This window comes from Colius striatus, chromosome 22 (genome assembly GCF_028858725.1).
Source record: "Colius striatus isolate bColStr4 chromosome 22, bColStr4.1.hap1, whole genome shotgun sequence".
NCBI lineage: Eukaryota > Metazoa > Chordata > Aves > Coliiformes > Coliidae > Colius > Colius striatus.
In genome coordinates, this window is record NC_084780.1 from 7,282,797 (window position 1) to 7,306,426 (window position 23,630).

Genomic DNA, 23,630 nt, shown 5'->3' on the forward strand with positions numbered 1-23,630 from the left:
CCAGGGAGAGTAGTGTGGCCAACATCCCCCTGCAGCTCTTGCTCTGCACTCCCCACAGGGATTTCCCCATTCACCCTCTCAGTTTCTCTTTTCCCTTTTTAAAGGAGACAGAAAAAGATGCTGCCACAGCAGCCTCTGGCACAATTCAGTGCAGGGTGATGTTTCTGTCAACCTAGAAGTTGTTCTTTTGTGTTATTTAACAACTTAATCCGTTGAAATAACCAACTAAAGAAGCCTTTTCAGCCAAATTTTGGAACATCTGAGGAGTTCTGGGTTGCAGCAGCATTGGGCTGAGTCAGCTCCCAAAAGGGTGAAATGATGTGGAAGTCCAGTGTTGGATGAGTGGCAGCAATTTCTCCAGAGAACAACTTGATCAGGTCTCCTGTGACAACAGGAATTTTCCCTTTCCATTCAACTTGTGAGATATTGTGTGTTTGAGAGACAGTGCTGGCAGAGCAAAGCCTCACCCAGCCCCTCCTTACCTCACCCCTGCTCAGTGTTTTATGTGATGGTAAAATTAGTGGCTTGTTTATTTTTGATTTGTTTCTATCTTGGAGGAGAAAAACAACAAAGACTTGAAATGTGGTTGTGTGCTCAAACATTCCACCTTCTTATGCTGATGTGGGAAAGCAAACCAGGCTGGATGGGCTGAAGCAAAATTGGGTGTCTTGACAATTGCTGCTTTCATGAGCTTTCTCTTTCTTTGCCTTTGGTGTGTTACCTGTACTGGCTCCTTTCTGTCAGTGTAGATTCTCTTTAAAGCACGTTAAAATGCAATTCTGCAAGGCTGCTGGAGCTTGGTGGTTTCTGGTGGATGGTGAGTATGACTGCAGCTGCAGTACTTGTTTGGAAAACATGAGTCAAGTGAGGAAGCTCAGCTACAGCTTGTTTGATGCACTGGGGTTTTCTCTTTGAAGTGAAGAAAGGGCTGCAACTGCTTGAGTCTTATTCCACAACGTCACCTTTCCAAGCATTGAGGCTTCATGGATGTGAAGCAGGTTTGGGTTGGGTCTGCTGGGAGTTGTGAATCCTCTGGCAGATGTGAGTGAAGGGTAAATAGATACAGCTCCAAACCCCAGCCAGGATCTAGCCTTGTGAGAAGGGGTCCCACAGTGTTAGGAGTTGCCCAGCTGGTTGGGTATTTGTGTCATGAAGAGTTTCTGGAGGGAGTAGCTCTGTCAGCTCACACATGTGGAGTCTCTTCTGCTGCTGTTCTGAGCCCTTAGCTGTGCTCTTCCCTGTCTGGGTACAAGTTCCTAGAATCCTGGGCTGCTTTGGGTTGGGAGGAATCTTAAAGCTCATCTCATTCCAGCCCCTTGCAGGGACACCTTCCACCAGCCCAGGCTGCTCACAGCCCCATCCAACCTGCCCTGGGACACTGCCAGGGATGGGGCAGCCACAGCCTCTCTGGGCAGCCTGTGCCAGGGCCTCACCACCCTCACAGGGAAGAACTTCTTCCTAATATCTCATCTAAATCTCCCCTCTTTCAGCTTGAAGCCATTGCCCCTTGTCCTGTCACTCCAGGCCCTTGTGCAAAGTCCCTCCCCAGCTTTCTTCTTGGCTCTTTTAGGGACCAGAGGCTGCACTAAGGTCTCCTTGGAGCCTTCTCCAGGCTGAACACCCCCAACTCTCAGCCTGTCTCCATAGGAGAGGGTCTGTATCCCAGATCATCTTCATGGTGTCCTCAGGACTTAATGCAACAGCTCCACATCCTTATTTTATTGCTTTAAACCAGCATTTGAAGCTGCACACAGCTGACAGAACTGATGGCACCTAAGCCAAAGGCCTGACAATTTCCTGGCAAGTATTTCTGGATGTGCTTTCATTCAGGCTCTGGCAGGCACTCATTAATCCACTCTCTGCCTGCTGCCACTTGTTTTTATTAACATGCATGTGATTTATTTTCCCCCCAGACAAAACTTGGAAGTCTCCCTTTAGCAGGAAGTTTCTGGTCTCAGCACCTTTCTGTGCAGTGGAGCCTTTCTCCTGTAACCAACCTCAAAGGGTTTAACAGAGAACATCATTTACCTGCCAAAGATGTGGCTTGTGATACTCTCTGTGTTATTTTCATAGTCCTGTGAAGCTCTGCAGGCATGAGACTTGTGGAGAAACCTGTGCAGTTCCCAGCAAGGCAGGATTAATTGCATGGGCTGCAATGGTAATGGAACACAAGCAAACTCCCCTTGTCTTTGGGAAATGTCAGACTTAATGCCTTTTGACTCCTAGATAAAGCTTGCCATTGTTCTGTTCCTGGAGAAGAGCAAATTCACCCCCTTCTTGAAATACCAAAGTTCCTGGGGCAGAGGGCAGCACAGGTACCTTCCTTAGAGACTGAGAGAGGCCTTCAGAAGTCTTGTGCCTGGAACATTAGTGAATGATCAGTGTGAGTGCTCCTGTGGCAATGTGTGCCTTTTGTCTATTTGTCATTACTCTTTCTTTATGTCTCTTAGAAAACATTTGTGACTCCTAGTGCAGCCTGAGCAGGGCAGAGAGAGGTCTGAGAGCAGCGAGACGCCGCCGGTGGGGCAGTGATTCGGAGACGTGCTCTGGGTGCCTGTCTCTAGGCTGCCTGAGAGCAAGGCATGAAGAGTTAAAGCTGGCTCTGCCTCTGCATTGTGCCCTGAAGAGATTGAGAGATTAGTTTTCTATTGGATTCAGTAACCTGATGATTTTTACCTGCTGAAAGCCACGCTGAGAGTGCAACTGAAGAAAAACAGAAACGACTTGACGTCATTTGGGCTTCTGTGTGTGGTTGGGCTCCTGAAGTGTGTTTATTCAGTTGAGTGCTGGGACTTCAATTCCTGAGTTAAGATCCCATGAGGATTTGCAGTAGTTGTATGGATGAGCTGGGGAGTTTGGGGTAGTTTTTCTAAACACTTGCTTTCATAACACGTTTCCTGTGGTTCAGTTTGAACTTTCTTCTTCTAGTTTTTCCTGTTCTGCTTGAAACTGCCTCTTTCAGCTCTGCCTCTGCTTATTTGTCACTTTATCAGCCTCATTGCCTGCTCTCTTAGGCTCACTGACTCTCAGGTGACTTGTCTGATCTGTTTGCCTCCCTTGTCTTGCCCACAAGGTAGCATCCAGTTTCTTAAGGGCTTTTGTTTAATCATCCCCAGTTCCATTTTGGGCTGTGACTGAGTTTTACAACGAGCTTCAGAGAAGGTGACTGATGCATTTCTCTTCTGAGTACTTGCTGGGTGATTGAGCTTATGGGATCTTGGTTTCTGCCCACTTCTCTGCTGTTGGTGGCTCTTTTCAAGTGACTGCAGATAAGTGCAGCTTTATGGGAAAGCTGATTGGAAAAACACACATTTCTCTGTGCCCTGCAGAAATGTAAATCTCTGTATAGCAGAGAAAGCAAAGCCAACATGGTGTTGGAAAGTGGAGTGTTTGAGTACACCACAAGTATGAAACCCAGTTTCAGTTTTCTTGTACATATTTAAACTTGTTGTCTCTCTCCTATTAAGATTCCAATACTGAATATTCAGATGAAGATATTCCCAGCCCTCTGCACAGTTGCAGGAACCATATTCTCCTGTACAAACTACTTTGGTGTGATCTTCACAGGTGGAGTTGGCAAAAATGGATCCACTATAGCAGTAAGTATTTTGTTCTGCTAGTTACTCTTCAGCACTGGGTGGCTTTCCAGCCATACCTTTAGTTTTTATTGCACACATCACCTCCTCCATGTGAAGTGTGTTCCTTTCAGTTCCTTGCTGGCTTGGGGAAAAACCAAGTGATAGTGTCTGTGTAAGAACAGTAGGTTTAAGGGTCAAGAGTTTATTATGTTGGAACAATTGAAAGTTGTGGCCCTTTATACAATTAATTCAGAAGCAAATACCAAAGCAGGTTGCACAAATACATGACCAAAGCTTGCTCATGGGCTTGGTCTGTGTCATTCATATTGCCCCTGAAAAAGTGCAGGTGGTGGGACACAAGTAATTAGTGTTGCAGTCAAAGTGATGATGGATTCTGGAACCCTGGGAGTTTTCCACAAAGCCTGATAATTATTTGCTACCCAGAAGGCTGATTTAATTGCTCTCTAGCTGGCACAGAAAAAGCAATGGCAGTATTGTCTCCTGCCCCTTACAGGCAGTGGCTGATGCTGTTGGTGTGGTGAGGGGCAGAACTCTGCAGTTCTTGCTGCCTAAAACCTTATTTTCTCTCTCAGCACCAGGAAGGTTCAACCACATTCAGAGCTGATCCTCACTCAGGTTTCACCACACTTTGTTCCTGTTAGTACCAGAGCTCAGAACACGTGTTCTCAGTGTGATTGAAACCCCCCATTCCATCCCACGTGAGCGTTTGGCTTGTTGAGGTTTCTTTGCACATTTTGTTAACCTGATGCTTTAACTTTTAATCTCCCTGTAGGGAACGAGTGTGCTCTCACCTTTCCTTCATATTGGGTCAGTGATTGTGTTAGCTGCAATGATCTACAAGAAATCTGCTGTGCAGCTCTTCGAGAGGCATCCCTGCTTATATATACTCACCTTTGGTTTTGTATCTGCTAAGATAACAAATAAACTAGTGGTAAGTGCAGCACAACCTTTTGAGTTTCTTGTCATTGCAGGAGATCATCTTGTAGATGTTTTAAAGTCTGTGGTTATTCCATTGGCTATCTTGCATCTCTTTGTGTACTGAAGGGATGATCCTCATGCTGTTCTCATTGGAGGTGCAGAGGGGCCTTTCTGCCATTGTAAGAGGAGTGATAAACCAATGCCATGGTTACAGAGCCAGAGCCAATCCAGCTTACAGCTGCCCAAGTTCTGTTTCTCCCTTTCCCAGCTCTTTATTCACACTTTTGCAGTGTGGTAGCACATGTGTGATGAGCTGGGCTGGAACAGAGGTGACTGAAACTCCCTTTTGATGCAGGTGCAGAGGAGAGGAAAGTTTAGAAGGAGAGAAGGTGACAGAGCTGCTGAGGTCTGGAACAGTTGCTCAGAGTTTAAACAATTGTAGGGAAATAGTGGTTAAAATGATGATTGTACCAGGGAACAGATGGCAATGCTGCTGGGAGGGGAGCCCCTGTTGAGCAGAGGGAAGGAGGGATCAAACACTGCTGCCCTGTGCCATCTCAGTTGTGCAGGACACGGGAACTGCATCAGTCTTGGACAGAACTTGCAATGGAGATGTGAATTTCTGACCAAAAGCAATTTAATACCCAGTCACTCAGCAGCTGGGCTGGTAAAAGTGAGGATGTGGTGTAGGATGGCCTCTGTGCCTCTGGGGGAAGGTGGGAAGGTCCCACCTGAGCATGAAAAGATCATCAAATTGTAACCAGAGAGAGTGAGAAAAGGGATTGGAACAGATGGGTGGAGTGAGAGGAGCAGCAAGTGCCTCTGATGTCTGAAAGTCTGGCAGCTGTGATTCTTTTGTATCTGGCTTCAAGTAAATCTGAACTGTTCTGTTTCTGGCAGGAGGAAGAGTTTTGTGGGCTGGAACATGTGTTAGGGTGGTTTTTTTCCCGATAGCTGTGTTCTAATAAAACACTCCTCTGCACACCTTGCATCTCCTAGAGATGGTTAAACATGGTCATGCTTAAACAGCATTGCTGCTGCCACTTCAGTGCTTGATTATATCTTACAGGAATGGGGCTTGAACTGTAACTTTTTGGCTTTGTGTGTTCTGAAATCACTCAGCCTTGCCTGGCACGTTCTTTGTTTCTTAACCTTCCTCTTTTTCCAACCCAGGTTGCACACATGACCAAGAGTGAAATGCACCTGCACGACACGGCCTTCATAGGCCCAGCACTGCTGTTTCTGGATCAGTATTTTAACAGCTTTATTGATGAGTATATTGTCCTCTGGATTGCCCTGGTAAGTGTGGGCTGGCTTTGCATGTCAGCAGCCATCACATTTGGGTGCTCTTTGACATGTAGTGTTGGAGTTGGCTGAGCCTTGCAGGGTGATGGGCCTGGGAACCTGCTTACAGACTTGCTTTGAAATAGAGCTCATGCAAACAGAGGTAAATGTGGTTTCCCTGGTGTGTAGTTTAAACAACTTTAAAGCTTAGAAGGTTGTATTGTGGTTGTCAGCAAGGGAATGTGTTATGCACAGTACAAGCAAACTGTTGGCTGTGCCTTAAGTGTGTGTGTTTGTCACTGCCAGCAGCACCCATTAGGGAAAAGTACTTCTAAGCTGAGCTCATCTGTCCTTGTCAAGCACTCAGGTGTTACCCACCAAGATGCTGTGTTAACCTTTTAAAACAGTTGACATTTAGTGTCTGGTTGTCACCCTGCAGAGGTAATGGGGCACTTCACAAGATCTGTGTAGCTGCTGAAACTCTTTTCCCCTTTCTGACTGCAAAGTTAACAGTCTGAATTCTTCCAAAGCTGACAGTATGGATTTCTTCTCCCAAGCTGTAAGTGACAGGACAAGAGGAAAAGGCCTCAAGTTGCCCCAGGGGAGGTTGAGGCTGGAGCTGAGGCAGAACTGTTTCCCTGAGAGGGGTGTGAGCCCCTGTGCCAGGCTGCCCAGGGAGCTGGGGCAGTGCCCAGCCCTGGAGGGATCCCGAAGCTGTGGGGCTGAGGGCTGTGGGTTAGTGGTGGCTGTGGCAGTGCTGGGGAATGGTTGGACTCAGTGAGCCTAAAGGCCTTTTCCAGCCTCAGCCATGTGATCCTTTGAAAGCCCAACGTGCTCCGAGCGCTGCTCACTGAGTGATCGTCCCTGGAGTCACACTCCGTGTGTGAGAAGCAGCCCCTGCTGCCTTTATACCCTGGGTAGCATTTTACCCTGTGAAAACACAGATCTCAAACCTGTGCCCTCTTCCTCTCTCTCTCTTTTCCCTTGGCAGCTCTTCTCTCTCTTTGACCTGCTGCGATACTGTGTCAGTGTGTGCAACCAGATCGCTGCCCACCTGCACATCCACGTGTTCCGCATCAAGGCCTCCTCCAGCCATTCCAACCACCACTAGTGCCCCAGGGGCTCAGCGTCAGGAGGAACAAGGGAGAGCTGGGTTTGCCACCTGAGCAGATATGTGGGAGACTAAAGGCAAAAAGCAGATAAGGACAAAGTAACTTATAATAATCAATGTTGTCTAACTCTCTGTCATCAGTAACACTCCTTGACTAGTCTCCTGCCTGAGAGAGTGAATTCCAAGTACACCCTAGTCAACTCTACATGTAGTCAACTCTGTTGGTTCAAAGCCTGGGAAAGCATGCAGGGAGTAATGCTCTGTCTCTGTAATTACCTTGATTACAAATTAATCTCTATATGGTGAATGGCTCCCCAACAACTGAAGTTTCTAATGTAGTTTAATTCCAGCTGCAATACAACTCGCTTTTACTTTTACTGTTTCATGATCTCTTAGTGAAATACTTGTTTAGTGTCCACTTGGAATTTATTTACTAAAGACCTGAGCTGGTTTAAACCAACAAAAACAAATCAAGAGATATCCCACTGGCTTGTGGAGCTGCAAAAGCTCTGGAGGGTCGAGGCCTGACTGATGTGCTGCTTCAGCTTGTGCCTGGAGGAGGCAGTTTGGTGCTGGGGTGGTGCAGGGGCTGGGGCTGGGCTGGGAGGGGTGCTCAGCATTCACAGCAGTGGGGGATCTTTGTCAAGTAATTTTATTTTTTTAAATAAACATTATCTAAAAAGACAACTTACTGCTCAGTTTTCTTCAGTGGAAAAGCTGGGAGAAGGAAACAAACCTTTACTGTTTACTTTTTTTAATGTATAAAAACTTCAGCAACGTTTCTTTTCTGCTCTTAATAAACGAGAATCCTGAGAGCAACAGCTGGCTTCAGATGTGTGTGGTGCTCTGTCCTGCTTACACTTACCAAGCACAGCCCTGCCTGCTCTTACAAAAGCAGTTTTCTAATGCTTTCATGTAGGTTTGTTGTTCCAGAACCTTCCAGAAGGATCTTCAAGAGCTCCCTCCTGCTCCATCCTGCTGTAAGCTTGGGGTGGTGAAGGTGGATGTAATGGAGGGTTTCACTGCACAGTAGTGAGGTGCTGCAGTGTCTGCCACAGGCCCTGGCATTGAGGGGAGCTTCAGACCCTGCTGGCTGTGCAGAGCAAAGGGAGTGTCTCCAGAGCAGAACAGTTGGTGAGGAAGGTGAGGAACCTGCTGGCTGAGCTCCTGGCCCTCAGAACATGAAGCATCTCACTCAGGGTGGTAGGAAGGTGCCTCTGTGTGCTGAGCCTCAGCAGTACCTGAACACAGCTGCATGTGTCTGTGAAGGAATTAAGCAGAGTTCACTTCAAAAGAATTGCAAACCACTCAGCAACAATAAATCAAAACCTGAGCTGGCCACAGGAAGCAGTGACATGTGTTTCCCATGACACACAGCGGTTAGAGACACGTGCTCAGGAAGGGGAGAGAAAATGCAGTTCCTTCAGTGACTGCAGAGCTTTTAAACCCCTTTTTCCACCTCCCTGGGCCAGGACCCCAGTGTCTGAGAGGTCCCTCTTCCTGAGTTGTGACCTTGCAGAGACACTGGACTGTTTGGCCCAGAGAGAACATGCAGGAGGAGCGTGGCTGCAGTTCAGTTGTTGAAGTGTTGGTGAGGAAAGGGCTGGAGCTGAGCCCTGTTTGAGGTGCTGCAGGAGGTGGAGTTGAGGTGCTGACTCCTCCAGTCCAGCATTCAGCACGTGGACATGCTCCATCTTCAGTCTTCCCTGGTTGGAAGAGGTTTTGTCCCTTCCTATGGGGTGATGCCATTTCAGCAAGTGAGCTGGAGGCTGTGCCTCAGGACTGGGGCACTGGGGAGAGGAGGAATGTCTTCAGGACAAGAAGTTTGTGTAGTGATGAGCAAGGCAAAGTCTGCAAGGTGGAAGCCTGGAGGGATTATAAGGTGTTGAGGGCCTGTTTCCCCTTTCACAAACCATGTGTTGGGTTTTCAGCAGTGTGTGCAAAGCTCAGTGGCTTGGGAAGTCCCTCCCTGCTGGGTTAAGTGGTTTTCTAGAGAGACAAACAAGGAGAATCATGATCTCAGGGCTTTGACTTGTCACTGCTGCTTGAGACTGGTGCAGAGCTGAAGCCTTCAAAGGGTTGTCTAGGACCAAACCATGAAACATGTCTAAGCTGAAACCTGTTGCTGTTCAGGAAATGCAATAGGACACCTTTTCCTCTGCATTTGACTACCTGGAGGTTTGAATGCCCCCAGTGTCCAGCCAGACAGGGGAAAAAACACCCCATTTCTATCCTGCTGTAGTTACTGTGTTGTCAGGGAATAGTTCTGGGGGTAATCCCAGCCACATGAAGGGTTGCTGTGGATGCAGCTATTGTGTAAATGCCTGTATTCATGGAATAAATTAACATGGTACATTGCAGCACTGTCCTGTGACCATGGGCTGCTGCAGATGTGCTGATAGAACTACTCAAGGAGCTGAGAAGGGAGACTCTGGGCCATGCTTTCTCTCTTCCTGCTGCATTCAGAAGAGGGAGAAGGAAGAGCTCTTGCAGCAGCAGCAGCCTGTTGAGCTTCCTGGAACACCTATGTCTGAGCAGACTGCCTTCAGAGCAAACACAACCTGTTCTGTCTTGGGCAGCTTTTCCCTCTGAGGCTGTAAAAGCAACCTGAAAACTGCCCCTTGGTGTTGGAGTGTTTCCTCCTTCAATGAACTGGTAAAGGAACTCCTGTGCTCTGCCATGGAGTTTAACACAGGAAAAGAGGTCAAGATACCTCAGGCCCTGCTTCTGTCTTGACCTGAGTGTCAGTTTGGTTTCATACTAGTATCTTTCTCTTTCCTTCCTACCCTGCACACCTCAGGGCCATCCAGTGCCATCCTGCCCCAGCTGTTGAGTTTGGGATGGAGCTGCAGAGAAGTTGAATCATTTCCAGGGATGAGGAGGTTGAAGACTGCAGCAGCACTCAGAGGTCACAGCCAGGTGGGAAGTGAGCTGGGGCAGGAGCTGTGTTGGATTATTGTCCTAGAGCAACCTGCAAGCACTTGGCAACAATGACCATGTTGACTCTGGTAGGTTAAATATGCCCAGGACTATTTGCTGGCATCGAGGCCAGAGAGTGACACATGCCATAACATGAAACTTATCTTGCAAGCAAGGCAGCTGCAGAGCAGGAATTGAAGTGCAAAATGAGGAACTGACTCCCAAACCATGTTTGTAGGAGCGTGAGTTGGCCAATGCTCCCTGGGAACAACGTTAATGACTTGGCAGAATAAACCAGCACCTTCCAGTTGAGGGAAGCAGCTCCTGGCACGGTTTTGTTTGCTGTTGTAGTCTTTAGATCAGGTGTCAGACGAATCTTGAGCAGGAAGAAGGGTTTAAAAATACCCCCTGGGTTTTGCTGATAGGCTGCAATGTGAGCTGAGCTCAGCTGGATGTGGCCCTGCCCCTGGCAGGCTGGGGCTGAGCACTCCCTGCTCTCTCCAGCAGCAGCCACTGTGCCCCTCACCTACAAGCAGCTGGTTTGAGAGAGGCAGAGCAAGTTCAAAGCAATCACTTGGGCACTGAGACTGGACCTAGGTCCTTTTTTTCCATGACAATACTAAAAGGAAGAGTGCTTTCATTAACCTGAGCTTATGGGTCAACCTATGTGGGGTTCAGGCAAGGTAACAAGCAGCCCTTTGAACGTGGTGTTTAACCCTTGCCAGCAGCTGTAGCACCTGGCTGCAGACTCATAGAATCATCTCTCACTGTTGTATCTCTTCCCAGGAGCTAAGGGATAACTTTCTATTCCATTTTTCCCTGGCAGGAATGAAGCAACCACCCAATCCAGTCCCTTAGGTGACTCCTGAGTCTTCTGCTCTCAAGAGCTGCTGCCAAAGCAGGGAGCAGCTCCCTGGCAGGCAGACAGGCAGCGTGATGCTTCACAGCCCAGAGCTCGGTGTCTTCTCAAAATGATCACGAACAGGCAGGAGAAGAGGGGGGGAAGTGGCCTTTCCCCTAGGCACAGCTCTAGCTAGGTGCCCTTGGTTTTCCACACACACAATTTCCTGCTGCAGGTGAACTTTTAAAGAGGAAAAAGAAAACCCCAAACCAAAACCCACAGAGAAAGGCCACTACCTGTTAATTTCCTGCAGTTAAACTTGTGATGCTCACTCTCCCAGCCAGAGCTGATACCCACAGTGCCCCAAATCCCCCTTTTTTTTCCCCACAAACCATTCTTGTTCTCCCTCCTCCAAAGACACATCAGGGCTGAACAAAAATCAGCCCTATTCAGTGGGGCTGGAGACTTCTCTTGCTGTTCAATCTGTTGCCTCTGTCCCTCTGGCTTTGTGCCACGTGTGTGCATGGCTGCACAAATAGTTGCTTCTGAAACAAATGCCCTTGAAGTCTGTCTGTCTGGTGTTCAACAGGTCTGAAAGCAAGAGCTGTCTGGCACTCAGCCTCTTCACTCTCCAGTGCTTGTGTAAAGCCTCTTGCTGTGGTGTTCAGTACCACTGCACAAGCTGTATGAAGCTCTCTTTTTGCTAACACCTGCATGTGTGTGGTGGCTACCAAGATGCAGCAGCTTGGCTGTAACATCCCAGAAGGGAGGATGAAGCTCTGCCTTCACCCCCAGCCCTTGCTGAAGGTGTTTGGCCTTGTTGTGGCTGGGAAGGAACAAGGTGGATCTGCCACCAACCTCCCCTGCTGCAATATTTACTCCCTGGAGGAGTGAGCAAAGAGGAGAACCATCACTGAGCCTTCAGTCTAGTGCAGGCTTCTCATTTCCAAGACAGTGCTTCAGTGCACTACAAGGTTTCAAAAGAAGCTGGTGTCAAAAGCAGAAACAAGGAGCATGTTGCCATGTTTTACTACTGGATATAACAAAACGCTTCTTCCCTCCCCAAAAGCTGGTTCTCTGCCACAACCCCTGGCCCTGTGGCCTTCACAGTTTGTGTACAGCACAAATAAATAACCTGGTGGGAAACAAACCAGAAGTCTTTTTTGCTGCTTGAAACAGCTCTGAGTGGTACCAGTGAAGCAGATGGTCATTGCTCAGGAAACTGCCAGAACCCACCGTGGCTGCTCCTGCTGGGACCTGACAATGAGCAAATCCTGACAGAAAACAGAAGCCCTGCAACCTTCTTCCATAGGATGTTACTTATTTGCAAAACCCAAGTTTGCTTTAATTAGAAAGAACACTATTTCCTAAACATCCTTTTGTGGTTTTTCTCCCCTCTAACAATTACTCCCCAGCCTTTGTTGTCCTGCAGACGGCTCCCCAACGTCCCTCCCTCGCTGGGGGAAGGTCCTGATGGGGCTTTCACTGAGCTGGGCACTGGCATTCACAGCTTGTCCCTGTTGCTAGCAAGATTGGATAAAAGAAACCCCATCCTGCTTGCTAACTCTGTGCAAAAGAGTTTTCCAGTGCCATGATGCCCTGAGGAAAAAAAGCAAGGGTAGAACTGGTGCTGGGTGCTGCCCCTGCACCTCGTGAGTCAGATGGGTAGCACTGCTGGCTGCTCTGCCCTTGGATGGGGCATGTGCATTGAGTCTGTGCAGTGGGATGCTGCTGGCAGGGACCCAGCCCTGCTCCTCTGTTCCCAGGCTGGACTTCAGGAGTCCCTTCGGTGCTTCTTCTGTTCCTGGTACTCTGTTATTTTCTGCTGGAAATATGCTGTGGATGAGAAAAGGTCATTAGTGGAGTCATGGAGTGGTTTGGGCTGGAAGAGACCTTTAAAGCTCATCTACTGCAATGTCCCTGCCATCAGCACAGACACCTTCTATGAGATCAGGTGGCTCAGAGCCCCATCCAACCCCACCTTGAGTGTTTCCAGGGATGGGGCATCCACAGAATCACAGAACTGGTCTCTGCTGCCCAGTAATGAGTGACAGGACAAGAGGAAACAGCCTCAGGTTGCCCCAGGGTAGGTTGAGGTTGGAGCTGAGGCAGAACTGTTTCCCTGAGAGGGGTGTCAGCCCTGTGCCAGGCTGCCCAGGGAGCTGGGGCAGTGCCCAGCCCTGGAGGGATCCCAAAGCCGTGGGGCTGAGGTGCTGAGGGCTGAGGGTCAGTGCTGGGCTGGGCAGGGTGAGGGCAGGGCTGGGACTCCAAAACCAAAGTGATTCTATGTCTGCCCTCATCCTGGGCTGGAGGAGGCTCAGCTCTGCCCACTGCCTTGTAAATGCCCAGGCAGGGGAAGGGACCAACCCAGCTGGCAGCGGGTCTGTGCTGGAGCTGCTGGCAGAGCTGAGTCAGGGCTCACAGGCAGTGCAGCCCACAGCCAGCTCCCAGCTGCTCCCCATGTCCAAGCCAAATATTTGCACTGCTGCTGGCATGTCTGCCTGAGCACTGGGCTCTCAGTAAGCCCTGGCCACAGTCAGGCCACAGCCAAGCCTGGGGATTGTTTTGCTTGTTGACAGGGACAGAGAAATGCAGCTGCTGAGGCCCAACGGGTGCTACCGGCTGCTCTGGGCATCCTCCAGCTCCAGCTCCATCCCTCTCCAGGCATCTCTCTCCCTTAACCAAGTAGCCCAGGACTCTGCAGAGTGTGACTCTGAAAGGAGAGGGCTGGGAAGGAGAGGTGAGGCCATTTACCTTCCTGTGGGATCCTGCTCCTTTCTGCCTCCTCGATGAACAGGGAGAACATGTTGGTCTTCACAAACTTCTTGAGGAACCTGCGGTTGGTTTTGGAGGTGATGGCTTTGTAGAAAGCTCTCTCCTGGAAGGTGCCTGAGCCATTCCTGCTCCATTTGATGTGTGAGGCATAGTGGCCAACCATTCTGACAAAGAACTGCACAAAGGCCTCGGAGACGAGCGCGTTGACCTGCTCGGACGCTGGAAGAGGACACGGAGCACGAGAGGTGTGGGGATGGGAACTGAGCAGAGAGAGCAGCTTTACTGGAACCTGGCTGGGTCACAGGCTGGGTTGGCATCCCCCAAAGTGATTTGTTTAAAGCCTCCCTCTGTCAGCAAAGATGAGGCTGATTTTGCTGCAGAAGCACTGCCTGGTTTTGCTTTTCCACACTTTGTGTGGATCCAACACTGATTTCTTTCAGCAGAATGAATTGTTCCTGCTCTCAGGCTTGGCAGGGCCAAGGGATTTCCCTTTGTGTTGCAAACTGGGGCAGAAACATCCCAGGCCAGGTCCTTTTAGGCAAAACCATCTGCAGAGTTTTTCTCATCTATAAAGACCCGTCCTTACTGTGCACGTTGTTGTTGTTGTTGTGTCTGTCCAGAGACGTCAGCATCTCGTTCTGCAGCTTGATGGGCAAGATCTCCTCCTCATCACCAACCTGGAAGGCAAACAGGGCTGTGAAGGACACAGGGGGAACCTGGCTGAGGTCAGTGCAGCCCATCAGTGGGGCTTTGTGCAGAGCTCATTCATTAATGATGGCCTGCACAGGTGATGGTCTCTGCCTCCAGCCTGAGAGCTGCCAGGTAGGAAAGGAGCCCTTCCCAGGGCTCCCCGAGGCCAGCTGAGACCCCTCCCCAGCCCCATGCCCTGCACACAGCAACCTACCGCCCTGAGGATCTTCCCTTCACAGAGGTCAACTATCAGAGCCTGAAAGAGAGCAGAGAGTGACCAGGTTTAGCCCAACCAAAGCATCCAGGCCTCCTCCCACCCATTTTAGGGTCAGACCGCTGTGCCCACAGTCCACGAGGGTGGCAGGAGCTGGAGTCAGTCCCTCTGTGCTGGAGGAACCCCCAGGGGCTGTGTTTGCCCCAGGATGGGTTGGCTTGTCCCCACACAGCTTTTCTGTGCTGCATGCCAGTGGTTCTGGCCAGCAGCAGCTCGCTGAGCCCCCAGGCAGGCTGTGGAGGTGTTGCCTGAGGGACGTGCAGGGAACCTCCATCTCCAACCTCCTTGGCTAGAAAAAGAGCACAACCAGAGCCTCCAGCTCCAGAGCCAACCCAAACCCAGGTGATGGACTAACCAATGTCTCCATCCAGGTGTTCCCTCCCCCCCCAGATGAAATACCTCCTCCATGGGCTGCTCCAGAACCCGCTCCAGGTGCCTCATCTGGATGCCAACCATGAAGGGTGTGGGGCAGCACACAGTGTCCAGCAGACACTCAGGGACCACGGGGATGTAGGTGTGAGCCCAGGTGAAGGGGTAGAGGAGAGCAGCCACGGCATGGATGCACTGGGACAGGACACTGTGAGACAAGGAGCCACCAGGGAATCATCTCACTTGGAAAACCTGTGAGTTTGGTTACCTGAGCAGCTCAGGCCTCACCTCAGCTCCTCTGCCAGGAAGATGAGCCGTCTCTCCAGCACAGCAGAAGCAAAGATGTGCAGGATGAGGTGGGGGCTGAGCCTCTGCAGCAGAGCCTGAAACTCCACGTGCTCCAGACGAGCATCCACGGGCCTGGTGAGCTCGATGAGCTGCCAAGGGAGAGCCACCAGAGCTCAGCTTAGGAGGTGCAACACTCCCCCTGCACCACCCTGGCCCTCTCCAAGAATGAATGATTTGGAAGCAAGTCATGAGCCAGGGTTTGCAGCATCTGCATCGTGTCCCTCTGCAAGGGACAAGCCTCATCTTGTCCTGCCTGGAGATTTGGGCTGGGCAGTGCTGGGGATGCAGGGGAAGCCAGCAGCAAGATGTGCTGTGGGCTTTGTTTATTGGGGCACTGGGTTTGTAACCAAAAATGCCTCTTTTTCTCCACCGCTCACCAGTCCCTGGTAGGAGATGGGCAGGGATGTGCCTCCCTCTCAGTGTCTGACAGCTCATCTCTGAGCAGCAGCTTCTAGGAAAGGGAGAAGGGAGGAGAGCATGACTTTTGCTTTTAAAACCACAAAAGCTTCCTCAAAAGCCTCCCTGGCAGGACCAGCTTCCCTACTCCTAGCTAGGATGGCCCAAAGATGAGTTATTTAATGCATATTTGGTCTGTCTATTCTGCTGGCTTTGCCCCAGAGAAGAGTCTCCCAAAGCTGGCTGATGCCTCTGCCCTGCTGTTGGCAGCCCTGAGATGCTGAGCACCGAGGGGCTGACAGGACCCTGCAGCCCTGGCCCCTCTCCCCACCTCTGAGCAGGGGAAATCCCCCTCCTCCACGCTCCAGGCAGCCTTTCCAGCAAAGCAGCACCTTCCCAGCCAGCAGCACAGGGCTTGGCTGGGCTCCACCAGCCTCTTCCCAGCACAAACCCTGCAGTTCCTCCAGCTCAGGCAGTTCCCACGAGTTATTTCCCCCCCTTTCCCTGTTTTCTCCCTGATCTCAGCTCACTCCAGCACCTGCCCTGAGCCCCAACAGCAGCTCTTTCGAAGAACCTCCTGCTGCCTCCTCCCTCCCCATCAGCCCCAGCTGAGCTCCCCACAGCCTGGCCCATGGCCAGAGCATTGAGCAACCTGCAGAGCCCTTGCACAAGCCTTCCTGGGTGAAGAAACCTCTTGCAGTTTGAAAGGCAGCTGCTCCATTGCACTAGAGAGGAGAGTTCCTGCCCCTGGAGCCCCCTGGCTGGATGCATCCCAGGGATGCTCAGCACTGGGGTTATTTTGCCCAGTGCCAGGGCAGATCCTGCTCCTTTTCCATGCCAGCTTTGTCAGAAGAGAAAGAAAAAGCCAAAGAGGAGCTTGTGTGAGGCTGAGCCCTGCGTGGGTGAGACGAGCCCTGTGGGCACCGTGCCCCGAGCAGGTTCAGGCCGGGCTCGGCGTGTGCTGGCGCTGAACCAGGGCGGGTGAGGAGGGGAAGCTGCAGCCTGTGCCACCCCAGCACAGCCCTGGCACCACCCTGCCTGCTGTGTGGGGCTGCTGTGGGTAACACAGCCCCAGTGCTGCCCCTGCCCACGGCTCCAGTGGGATGGGGAGGGGAAATGGGGCAGAAACTCAAACCCCGTGGGCTGAGGTAAGAATGAGCAAAGCAGCTGAACTCAGCTGTCACCACAGGCAGGAGAATGAAGTGTGGCAACGGTGGTGAAGAGAAGCACGAGCCCAGCACGAGCCCAGTGCTGCCCCCAGGCCACTCACTGGTGGGACAGGGTGAGGGGCAGAAACAGCCCTGATGCTGTGCAGCCCTGCTCAGTGACACCCAAACACCCCTCTGTTATCAACTCTCTGCAGTGTGAACCCAAAACACAGCCCTGGAGCAGCTGCCAGGAAGGACATTGACTCCATCCCAGCTGAGGCCAGGACAGCAGCTGCCCAGCCCCTGGCACCACACAAAGGCTGCACAAACACCCACGTGGTGTCTGGGGAGGTTCTGTGCTGGCAGCTCCAGCTCAAGGCTGGTGCAGCTGCAAAGATGGGGCAGCAGAAACACAAGGAGGAATGTCATCCCTGCTGAGCTGAGGGAGCCCTGGCAGGGGCTGCCCAGAGGGGCTGTGGAGGCTCCTTCTCTGGGCACAGCCCAAACCCAGCTGGATGAGTCCCTGTGTGCCCTGCTCTAGGTGGTGCTGCTCTGGCAGGGGGGTTGCACTGCATGAGCCTTCCAGGTCCCTTCCAGCCCTTGAGACTGTGTGACTGACCCTGTGCATGGGCTCCATCCTCACCCTCACTGCTGGCTGCTCTCCTCCTGCACCAGGAGGGACATGGCCCCTGTTTCCCTGGGGCACGAGGCCGCTGGCAGCCCAACCCATCACCCAGCGCCCTGCTGAGCACCCATGGGTGCTGCAGGTGTGGGATGGCCCATGTTGGACAAGTGCAGGAGGTGCTGCTGAGCCCCTGGGGACCCTCACCAACCTCAGTGCCTGACTCAGGGATGAAGCTTTTGATGGTGACGCTTTTGCCCGGCGCTGGGAAGGGCGACTCCCGCAGACCCTGCATGAAGGGGTAAATCACTGCCATGGAGATCTGACGCCTCTTCTCCACCTCATCCAGGATCTGGGAGAGGACAAAAAGTGAGTTACAAAACCCCCAGCAGCACCCCAACGAGGTGGCAGCATCATGGCAGGGCCAGCACAGCCTTACCTTGGAGAAGAGCCCGAAGCAGCCCAGGCAGCTGATGATGCAGAAGACCTCGGGCACACGGACACCACGGCCAGAGGGCTGGCAGAGGGGGGCAAAAGGCTCTGAGTGTCTCCCAGCCCCATGGCCCCAGCTCCAAACTCTGCCCAGACACCACCCCCAGCCTCACTCACCCCTCCCCAAGATGCCAAATCATCCCCTGGGGGATTCCCAGAGCTGGGGCTCAGGCCAGGGCTGCAGTTGATGCTGTCAGGGCAGAGGCTGCCCAGGGAAGGTCACTCACATGCCAAAGCCCTTTGGCATATACCCAAACTCTCCTTCCTCCCCAGACATGTGTCCTTCAAGATGTCCTGCCCCACCATCCTTGGGGATGATCCTGCCCCCAAATGAACCAGTGCCCAGGTTCCTTTTCCCTGAGTCCATTTGCTTTCAGCCCTCCAGACACCCAGGTCCAAGAGCCAGAGCTCAGCCCTGGATGCAGTGGGCAGCTGCAGCTGGGAACGAGAGTGGTGGAATGCAGCAAGTCCCTGAGCCGTGGCACAAGGCCCTGGGGCTCTGTGTCCCCATTTAAGCTGCCTGGGCATAACTCAGTGGCCAAGGAAGATCCTCCAGCACCCCTCACAGCCCCCGAGCCAGGATGGGGGCTGAGGGCACCCAGCTCCTTAGCACCTGGGTGAGTGCAAGTGCATCCCCATCCTGGTCCTGAGGGGGATTTGCAGCTGTCCCAAGGGCTGTGGCCAAGGGAAAGGAGCCAGAGGAGCTGCAGGAGCTGAGTGTGGAGGCAGTGCCCACGGGAATGGCACCTCCCACCTGGCACATCCCTGGCACAGCATCTCCTGGGAGACTTTCAGCTGCTTTCCTCCACCCAGCATCCAACTGATGCTCCAAAGAAATCCCTTTGAGCACCCACTCAGTCAAGGCAAGTGGCTTTCACAGAGCTGAGCTTTGGGCATGGCAGAAGGCAGCATGGCCAGCCTGGGCTGGGTGCCCTGGGCCAGGGGCTCACCAGCAGCCGCCTGCAGTAGCCGATCTTCCTGCTGCCATCCACGTTGGTCAGGACGAAGGAGAAGGTTTCACTGCAAGGAGAGACAACACATGGGCAGGGGAGGGAGGAATCTTCCAGCCCACAGCTCTCAGGGGCTGGCAAAGCACAGCTGAGCCCCAGGCACGGAGCAGGTACCTGGTGAAGTCGGTGACAGGGGCCCAGTTATTGCCGTCAGGGAAGCAGAAGAGGGGGATGGCCTGAAGGAGACGTTCCTCCTCCTCCTTCTGCCCCTTCAGCAAGTTCTCACGCTGGAACAAAGTGACACCAAAAGTCAGGGTGATGGAAGGTGCCCAGATCCCCAGGGCATGGGGTGGGATGGGATGTGTCACAGAGCAACCCCCTCCCCAGCTCGGCTGAAGGAGACAGTGCCCACACATCCCTGCACAAGCAGCTCCCCCAAATCCAGGTTTGGACTCTTTTCACCCCATGGAGGGTGGGACAAAGCAGAGGCAGCCTGAGGCCCCTCTGCAAACAGGGGCTGTCCTCCCCTGCCCCCTCCTCAGGGTATGATTTCACTGCCACAGTCTCTGCTTTTGGGGCAGGAGACCAGGGAGCACCCTGAGGTTTTCCTCCTGGGCTTTGTGGGACTGAGATCAGAGCAGAGGAACAGACACAGGGGCACAGGCACAGGCAGTCCCAGCAACCCCAACCCACAGCAGGCAAAGCCCTGGGCTTTGGGTCTGTGACCCCAGGGCACAGGGTGTTCCTGTGTTCTCCTCCCCTGGTGATGGGGGAGAAGCAGCATCCTCTCTTCCTCTAAATACCCCAGAAGCGTGGGACCAAATACCTTTGGGAACTGGTAGGTTATCTTGGGTTCATAATGGCCATCTGACATCTTCTTCAGTGACACCACCACCAGGTACTCGAAGAAGAACTGTCCAGCAGAGTAGAGGATGGAGCTCCTCTCTGCAGCCTTGCCCTGGGGCAGCCCTGAGGGGCTGTTCTCTGCAGCACGAGCCTCCTCTTTGCCTTCTGCAGCTAAAAAACACAAACAACCCAAACCCCAGAGTGAAATGAGAGGCCAGGAGGTGTCCTGAAAGCAGGAAAGGAGATGTAGAGCTGCATTAAACTGGCCAAAGCAGCTGGAGGGAACTGGGACTCGGTGCACAGGGTGTCTGGACACTCCAAGGAAAGATAAATGGCTTTTGTGAGTCTTTTGGAGAGAATCAGGTGCCATCAGACACTCCCAGCCCTCCTTTGCCCCATTCCAGGGAGGGCAGGAGGGAAGAGAGCTTGAGGATCAGTGGGGAGCAGAAGGTCTCTGCAGGAAGCATCTGTGGGAAGGTGTGGGGAGGCTTCTACAGCAGTTCCTTTTATCCCCTTGGGGGACAAAAACCCCAACCCCAGCAGCAAACAAACAGCACAGATCTTGTTCAAGCACCTCCAAAGGCTGAATCCCAACCTCTCCCTGCCAGCTGCCCTCAATCCTGGGAACTGCTGATTGCAAATGAGATGCTGGAGGGATTTCCCTAACCCACAGCTCCCAGAGCAAAGCTCCCTGAGCTCCCGTCTCGTTGGGCCGGTTGGGGAGGGCAGCTGGGGAGTGTCGGCTCTGCCAACCCAAGCCACGAGCAATGAGAGTGAAAAGAGCCTGAGCTGACACCTCCCAGGGCCCTGGGCTGAGCATGGTGGGGTGGGGAGACCCAAGGGCTGGGAAGGACAGGAGTTAAGTGCAATGCCACAGCTCTTGCCTCTCCCAGCCACTGCTTGTGACTCTGGAAGTGTCCCAGGCTGGGGCTGAGCTCTGGTTACAGTGGGGAGCTGGAACAGAAACGCTTGAGCTGCCTCTAGGAATGACAAGCAGTGAAGTGAAGACATGGCTGGGTGAAGTAACTGATCCTTGCAACTTGTCCCTGGTGTCCCAGAGTTTGGCCCTGGGCACCACAGCCCAGCATCCCTCCAGCTCTGTAGCTGCCTCCTGCCACCTGCAAACTCCTTTCCAGCCTTCACTCCAGGTCATGGGGAGCTGATGGGAGGAGGAAGCTCATCTGAGGAGGTGACACTCAGTCCCATCATGGGATGTCCCTTTCCAGGGACCAGAAATGCCTTTCCCACCTCAGGGTGGGGAGCTGCAGGAAGCCACCCCCGCCTGCACCCCCAGGCTGCTCCACCTCTGCATGCAAAGTCCTTCCTCTTGGCAAGGTGAAGCTCGTCCCAGCAGTCCTTTTGCAGCAGGGGGAAGCCCAGAAGCATCCCAAGGATGAGGCCAGGCTGGTGATGTCAGGCTGTGGCTCTGACTCTCACAGATGGACCCATGTGCCTGCCCAAAGTCTGCCCAAAACGGCCCAAAGCAGCAGCATCGACCAGCAGCGCTGCTCTGTGCCAGGTCTGGTCACAAAGCCCTTGTTGGCAGAGCCCAAATCCCTCTGGGACCACAGTACTCCCATCCCTGGGCTGGAAGGTGAGCTCTGGGGATGTCCAAGGGCCATGCACTGTCACACAGCTTGTGCATCACAGGGCCCAGCACTCCCAGAACCGTCAGGATTCCCAGCTCAGGGGGCTGGAAGGGCCCTGCAGAGCTGCTCCAGCCCCTGCTCAAGCAGGTTCCCCTGGCTCAGGGGGCACAGGAGGGTTTGGGAACCTCCTGGGAAGGACTCACACAGCTCCTGGGTGACAGGAGGCTGCTGCTGCTGTGGATTTCCACCAGGGCTGCTGTGTGAGGAGAGAAACAACACCTTTTGCTGCACAAACGACTTCCCTGAGCAGAGCAGGGTTGTGTTACCAGCTGAGGGCTGTGCTCAGACCCACGTGCCACCACACAACTTGTTTCTTTTCCTCCTGAAAACCTCCCAGGCTGTGGTGTGCAGAAATCTCCCGACCTGGCAGGTTTGGGGTAGTGAGGGGGGGGTGGGGGAATTCTGCATCCCACTCCCTGCAGCTCACCCACCTGCCCCCAGCAGTGAGGAAAAGGCTTTTGCTCCATCAAACCTTTCCTGCTGAGCTTGGAAAATCACCCATCACACCCACAGCAAGAGCTACCCAGCACAGACCAGTCCCAAGGGAGGGGGTCCTGCAGTCAGTCCCCCAAATCCAGAGGATACCCCAACCTGCTCTGGGCCAGAAACTCCCGATGGCTCCATCCAGTACCTCAGGATGGGTCACACCCCCAAAGGACCGATTGCTACACCATCTTCTAAAGGTTCTGCCACGCTGCCCTGCCTGGGGACACTGAGCTGCCTCAGCTGCCCTCGGTGCCCCTGCAGGTGCCCCCCGCAGCCCCTCGATGCCAACTCTGCAACGCTGCACCGGGTGGGCAAGGGGCTGCCCCTGGGATGGGGTAAACCCCCGGGGGAGGGGGGTGGACTCCTCTGGGGCAGGGTGGGCTCCCCGGGAATAGAGTGCAGCTGAGACACGGGGCAGGAGGGTGCGCTGCCGGGAGATGCTGCGCTCCGGGGGGATGCGGTAAAGCCCCGGGGGGATGCGGTAAAGCCGCGGGGGACGCGGTAAAGCCCCGGGGGGACGCTTTAAAGCCCCGGGGGACGCGGTAAAGCCCCCGGGGGACGCGGCAAACCCCGGCGGCAGCCGGCCCGAGCTGGGCTCCAGCTGGGTGGGCGCGTACGGGCGAGGCTGGACGGGACCGAGCCGGTGCCGGGTGCCCGTAACCATCGATCCCACGCGGTGTGGCCGCGGAAAGTCCCCGCTCCGCCGGCAGCCACCGGCTCCCGCAGCAGAGACCTCGGGCCCGGAACCGGCACCGACACCGGCACCGACACCGACACCGACACCGACACCGGCACCGGCACCGGCACCGGCACCGACACCGACACGGCCACGGCTGCGCTCCCCGACGTCCCCTCCCGCCCCTCACCTCTGCGGCCGGAGCGTCGCAGGCTCCGTCGGAAGAAGCTGCCGATCGAGGCCATGGTGGCCCCGGAGCGGCCCCGGAGCGGCCCCGGTGTGGTCCCGGTGTGGTCCCGGTCCGGCCCCGGTACTGCCCCGGTACGGCCCCGGTACGGCCCCGGTAAGTGCGGCCCGACGGGGACGGTTCGGCTTCCGCCCGCCGCGCTTTCGCTTTGCCGGGGGAGGAGGAACGGGACGGGGCGGAGAAGAGGGGAGAGGAGAAAAGAGGAGAGGAGAGGAGAGGAGGAGCGGGGAGGCCGGGCCGTACCTGGCACCGGCCGGGACACCGGGAAGCCGCCCCGGGACAGGAGGCACCTGGGCAAGGGAGGGCCGGGGACACCGGGCGTGGGAAGCAGCGACACCGGCAGCACCCGCGGTCCCGGGAGCACCGGGGAGGGCGGAGACGGGAGCAGCCCCGACGCCGGGAGTTCTGGGCACGGGGGAGCCGGGAGCACCAGGGCACGGGAGTCCCGGGAGGGACCCAGATACCGGGGGTCGCAGGAGCACCGGGCACGGGGGGAGCTGAGCGAGGGTACGTCCCCATAGACGGGGCCGGGCATCTCGGTGAGGGCATCGTGGGAAGGGAGAAGCTGAGCGCCCAGAGCACCCAGAGTGAGGTGGGAACCGGGGCAGGGACCCTGGGGACAAGGAGCGGCTTTGTCCTGCACCACAGAGGCTGAAACCTCCTGCCCCTCCTGCCCCAAAACTCCAGCGTCCCTGCCCGGGCCCTGCTGTGCCCTCCCTGACTCTCCCCCTCGATGCCAGGGGTGGTGCCCACCCTCCAGGGGACAGAGCTTTGGGGTCTCCTGCTCTGGGACTCAGCCGAGCTGCCACCCCGCTTCCATTCCACAGCCCTCGGCTGGGCTCTGCATTCCCTCGGGCTGGCGTTGCTCCATCGGACAGAGGTTTATTCCCCCTCTCGGGGACTCAGATGCTCCCTGGCCAGCTGAGGCTGAAGGCCGGTTGCCATCCGTGGCGGTTCCAGGCAGGGGGAGCAGCTCAGCGCTGCCAGCCC

At 54.1% G+C, this 23,630-nt stretch overlaps 2 protein-coding genes across 5 annotated transcripts in view; one reads left to right on the plus strand and one right to left on the minus strand.

Moving 5' to 3' along the window:
* The window catches only part of CEPT1 (choline/ethanolamine phosphotransferase 1), a 34,837-nt gene extending 27,238 nt beyond the window's left edge, over nucleotides 1-7,599 (plus strand). For all 4 annotated transcript variants that reach the window (XM_062013347.1, XM_062013345.1, XM_062013348.1 and 1 more), the window contains exons 6-9: nucleotides 3,468-3,599; nucleotides 4,372-4,530; nucleotides 5,691-5,816; nucleotides 6,793-7,599. In XM_062013347.1, coding sequence (XP_061869331.1) covers nucleotides 3,468-3,599; nucleotides 4,372-4,530; nucleotides 5,691-5,816; nucleotides 6,793-6,912 — 537 coding nt within the window. In that variant the 3' untranslated portion in view covers nucleotides 6,913-7,599. The remainder of the gene's footprint in view (nucleotides 1-3,467; nucleotides 3,600-4,371; nucleotides 4,531-5,690; nucleotides 5,817-6,792) is intronic.
* Nucleotides 7,600-11,668: 4,069 nt separating this feature from the next.
* Nucleotides 11,669-22,720, minus strand: DENND2D (DENN domain containing 2D). Its single transcript, XM_062013344.1, has 12 exons — nucleotides 22,584-22,720; nucleotides 19,563-19,753; nucleotides 18,911-19,023; nucleotides 18,737-18,806; nucleotides 17,734-17,811; nucleotides 17,506-17,646; nucleotides 15,069-15,217; nucleotides 14,811-14,988; nucleotides 14,352-14,393; nucleotides 14,034-14,124; nucleotides 13,427-13,666; nucleotides 11,669-12,508 (listed from the first exon to the last, which is right to left on the minus strand). Exons 1-12 carry the CDS (start codon nucleotides 22,636-22,638, stop codon nucleotides 12,447-12,449), a joined length of 1,410 nt encoding a protein of 469 aa, XP_061869328.1. The 5' UTR covers nucleotides 22,639-22,720; the 3' UTR covers nucleotides 11,669-12,446.
* Nucleotides 22,721-23,630: the final 910 nt, after the last annotated feature.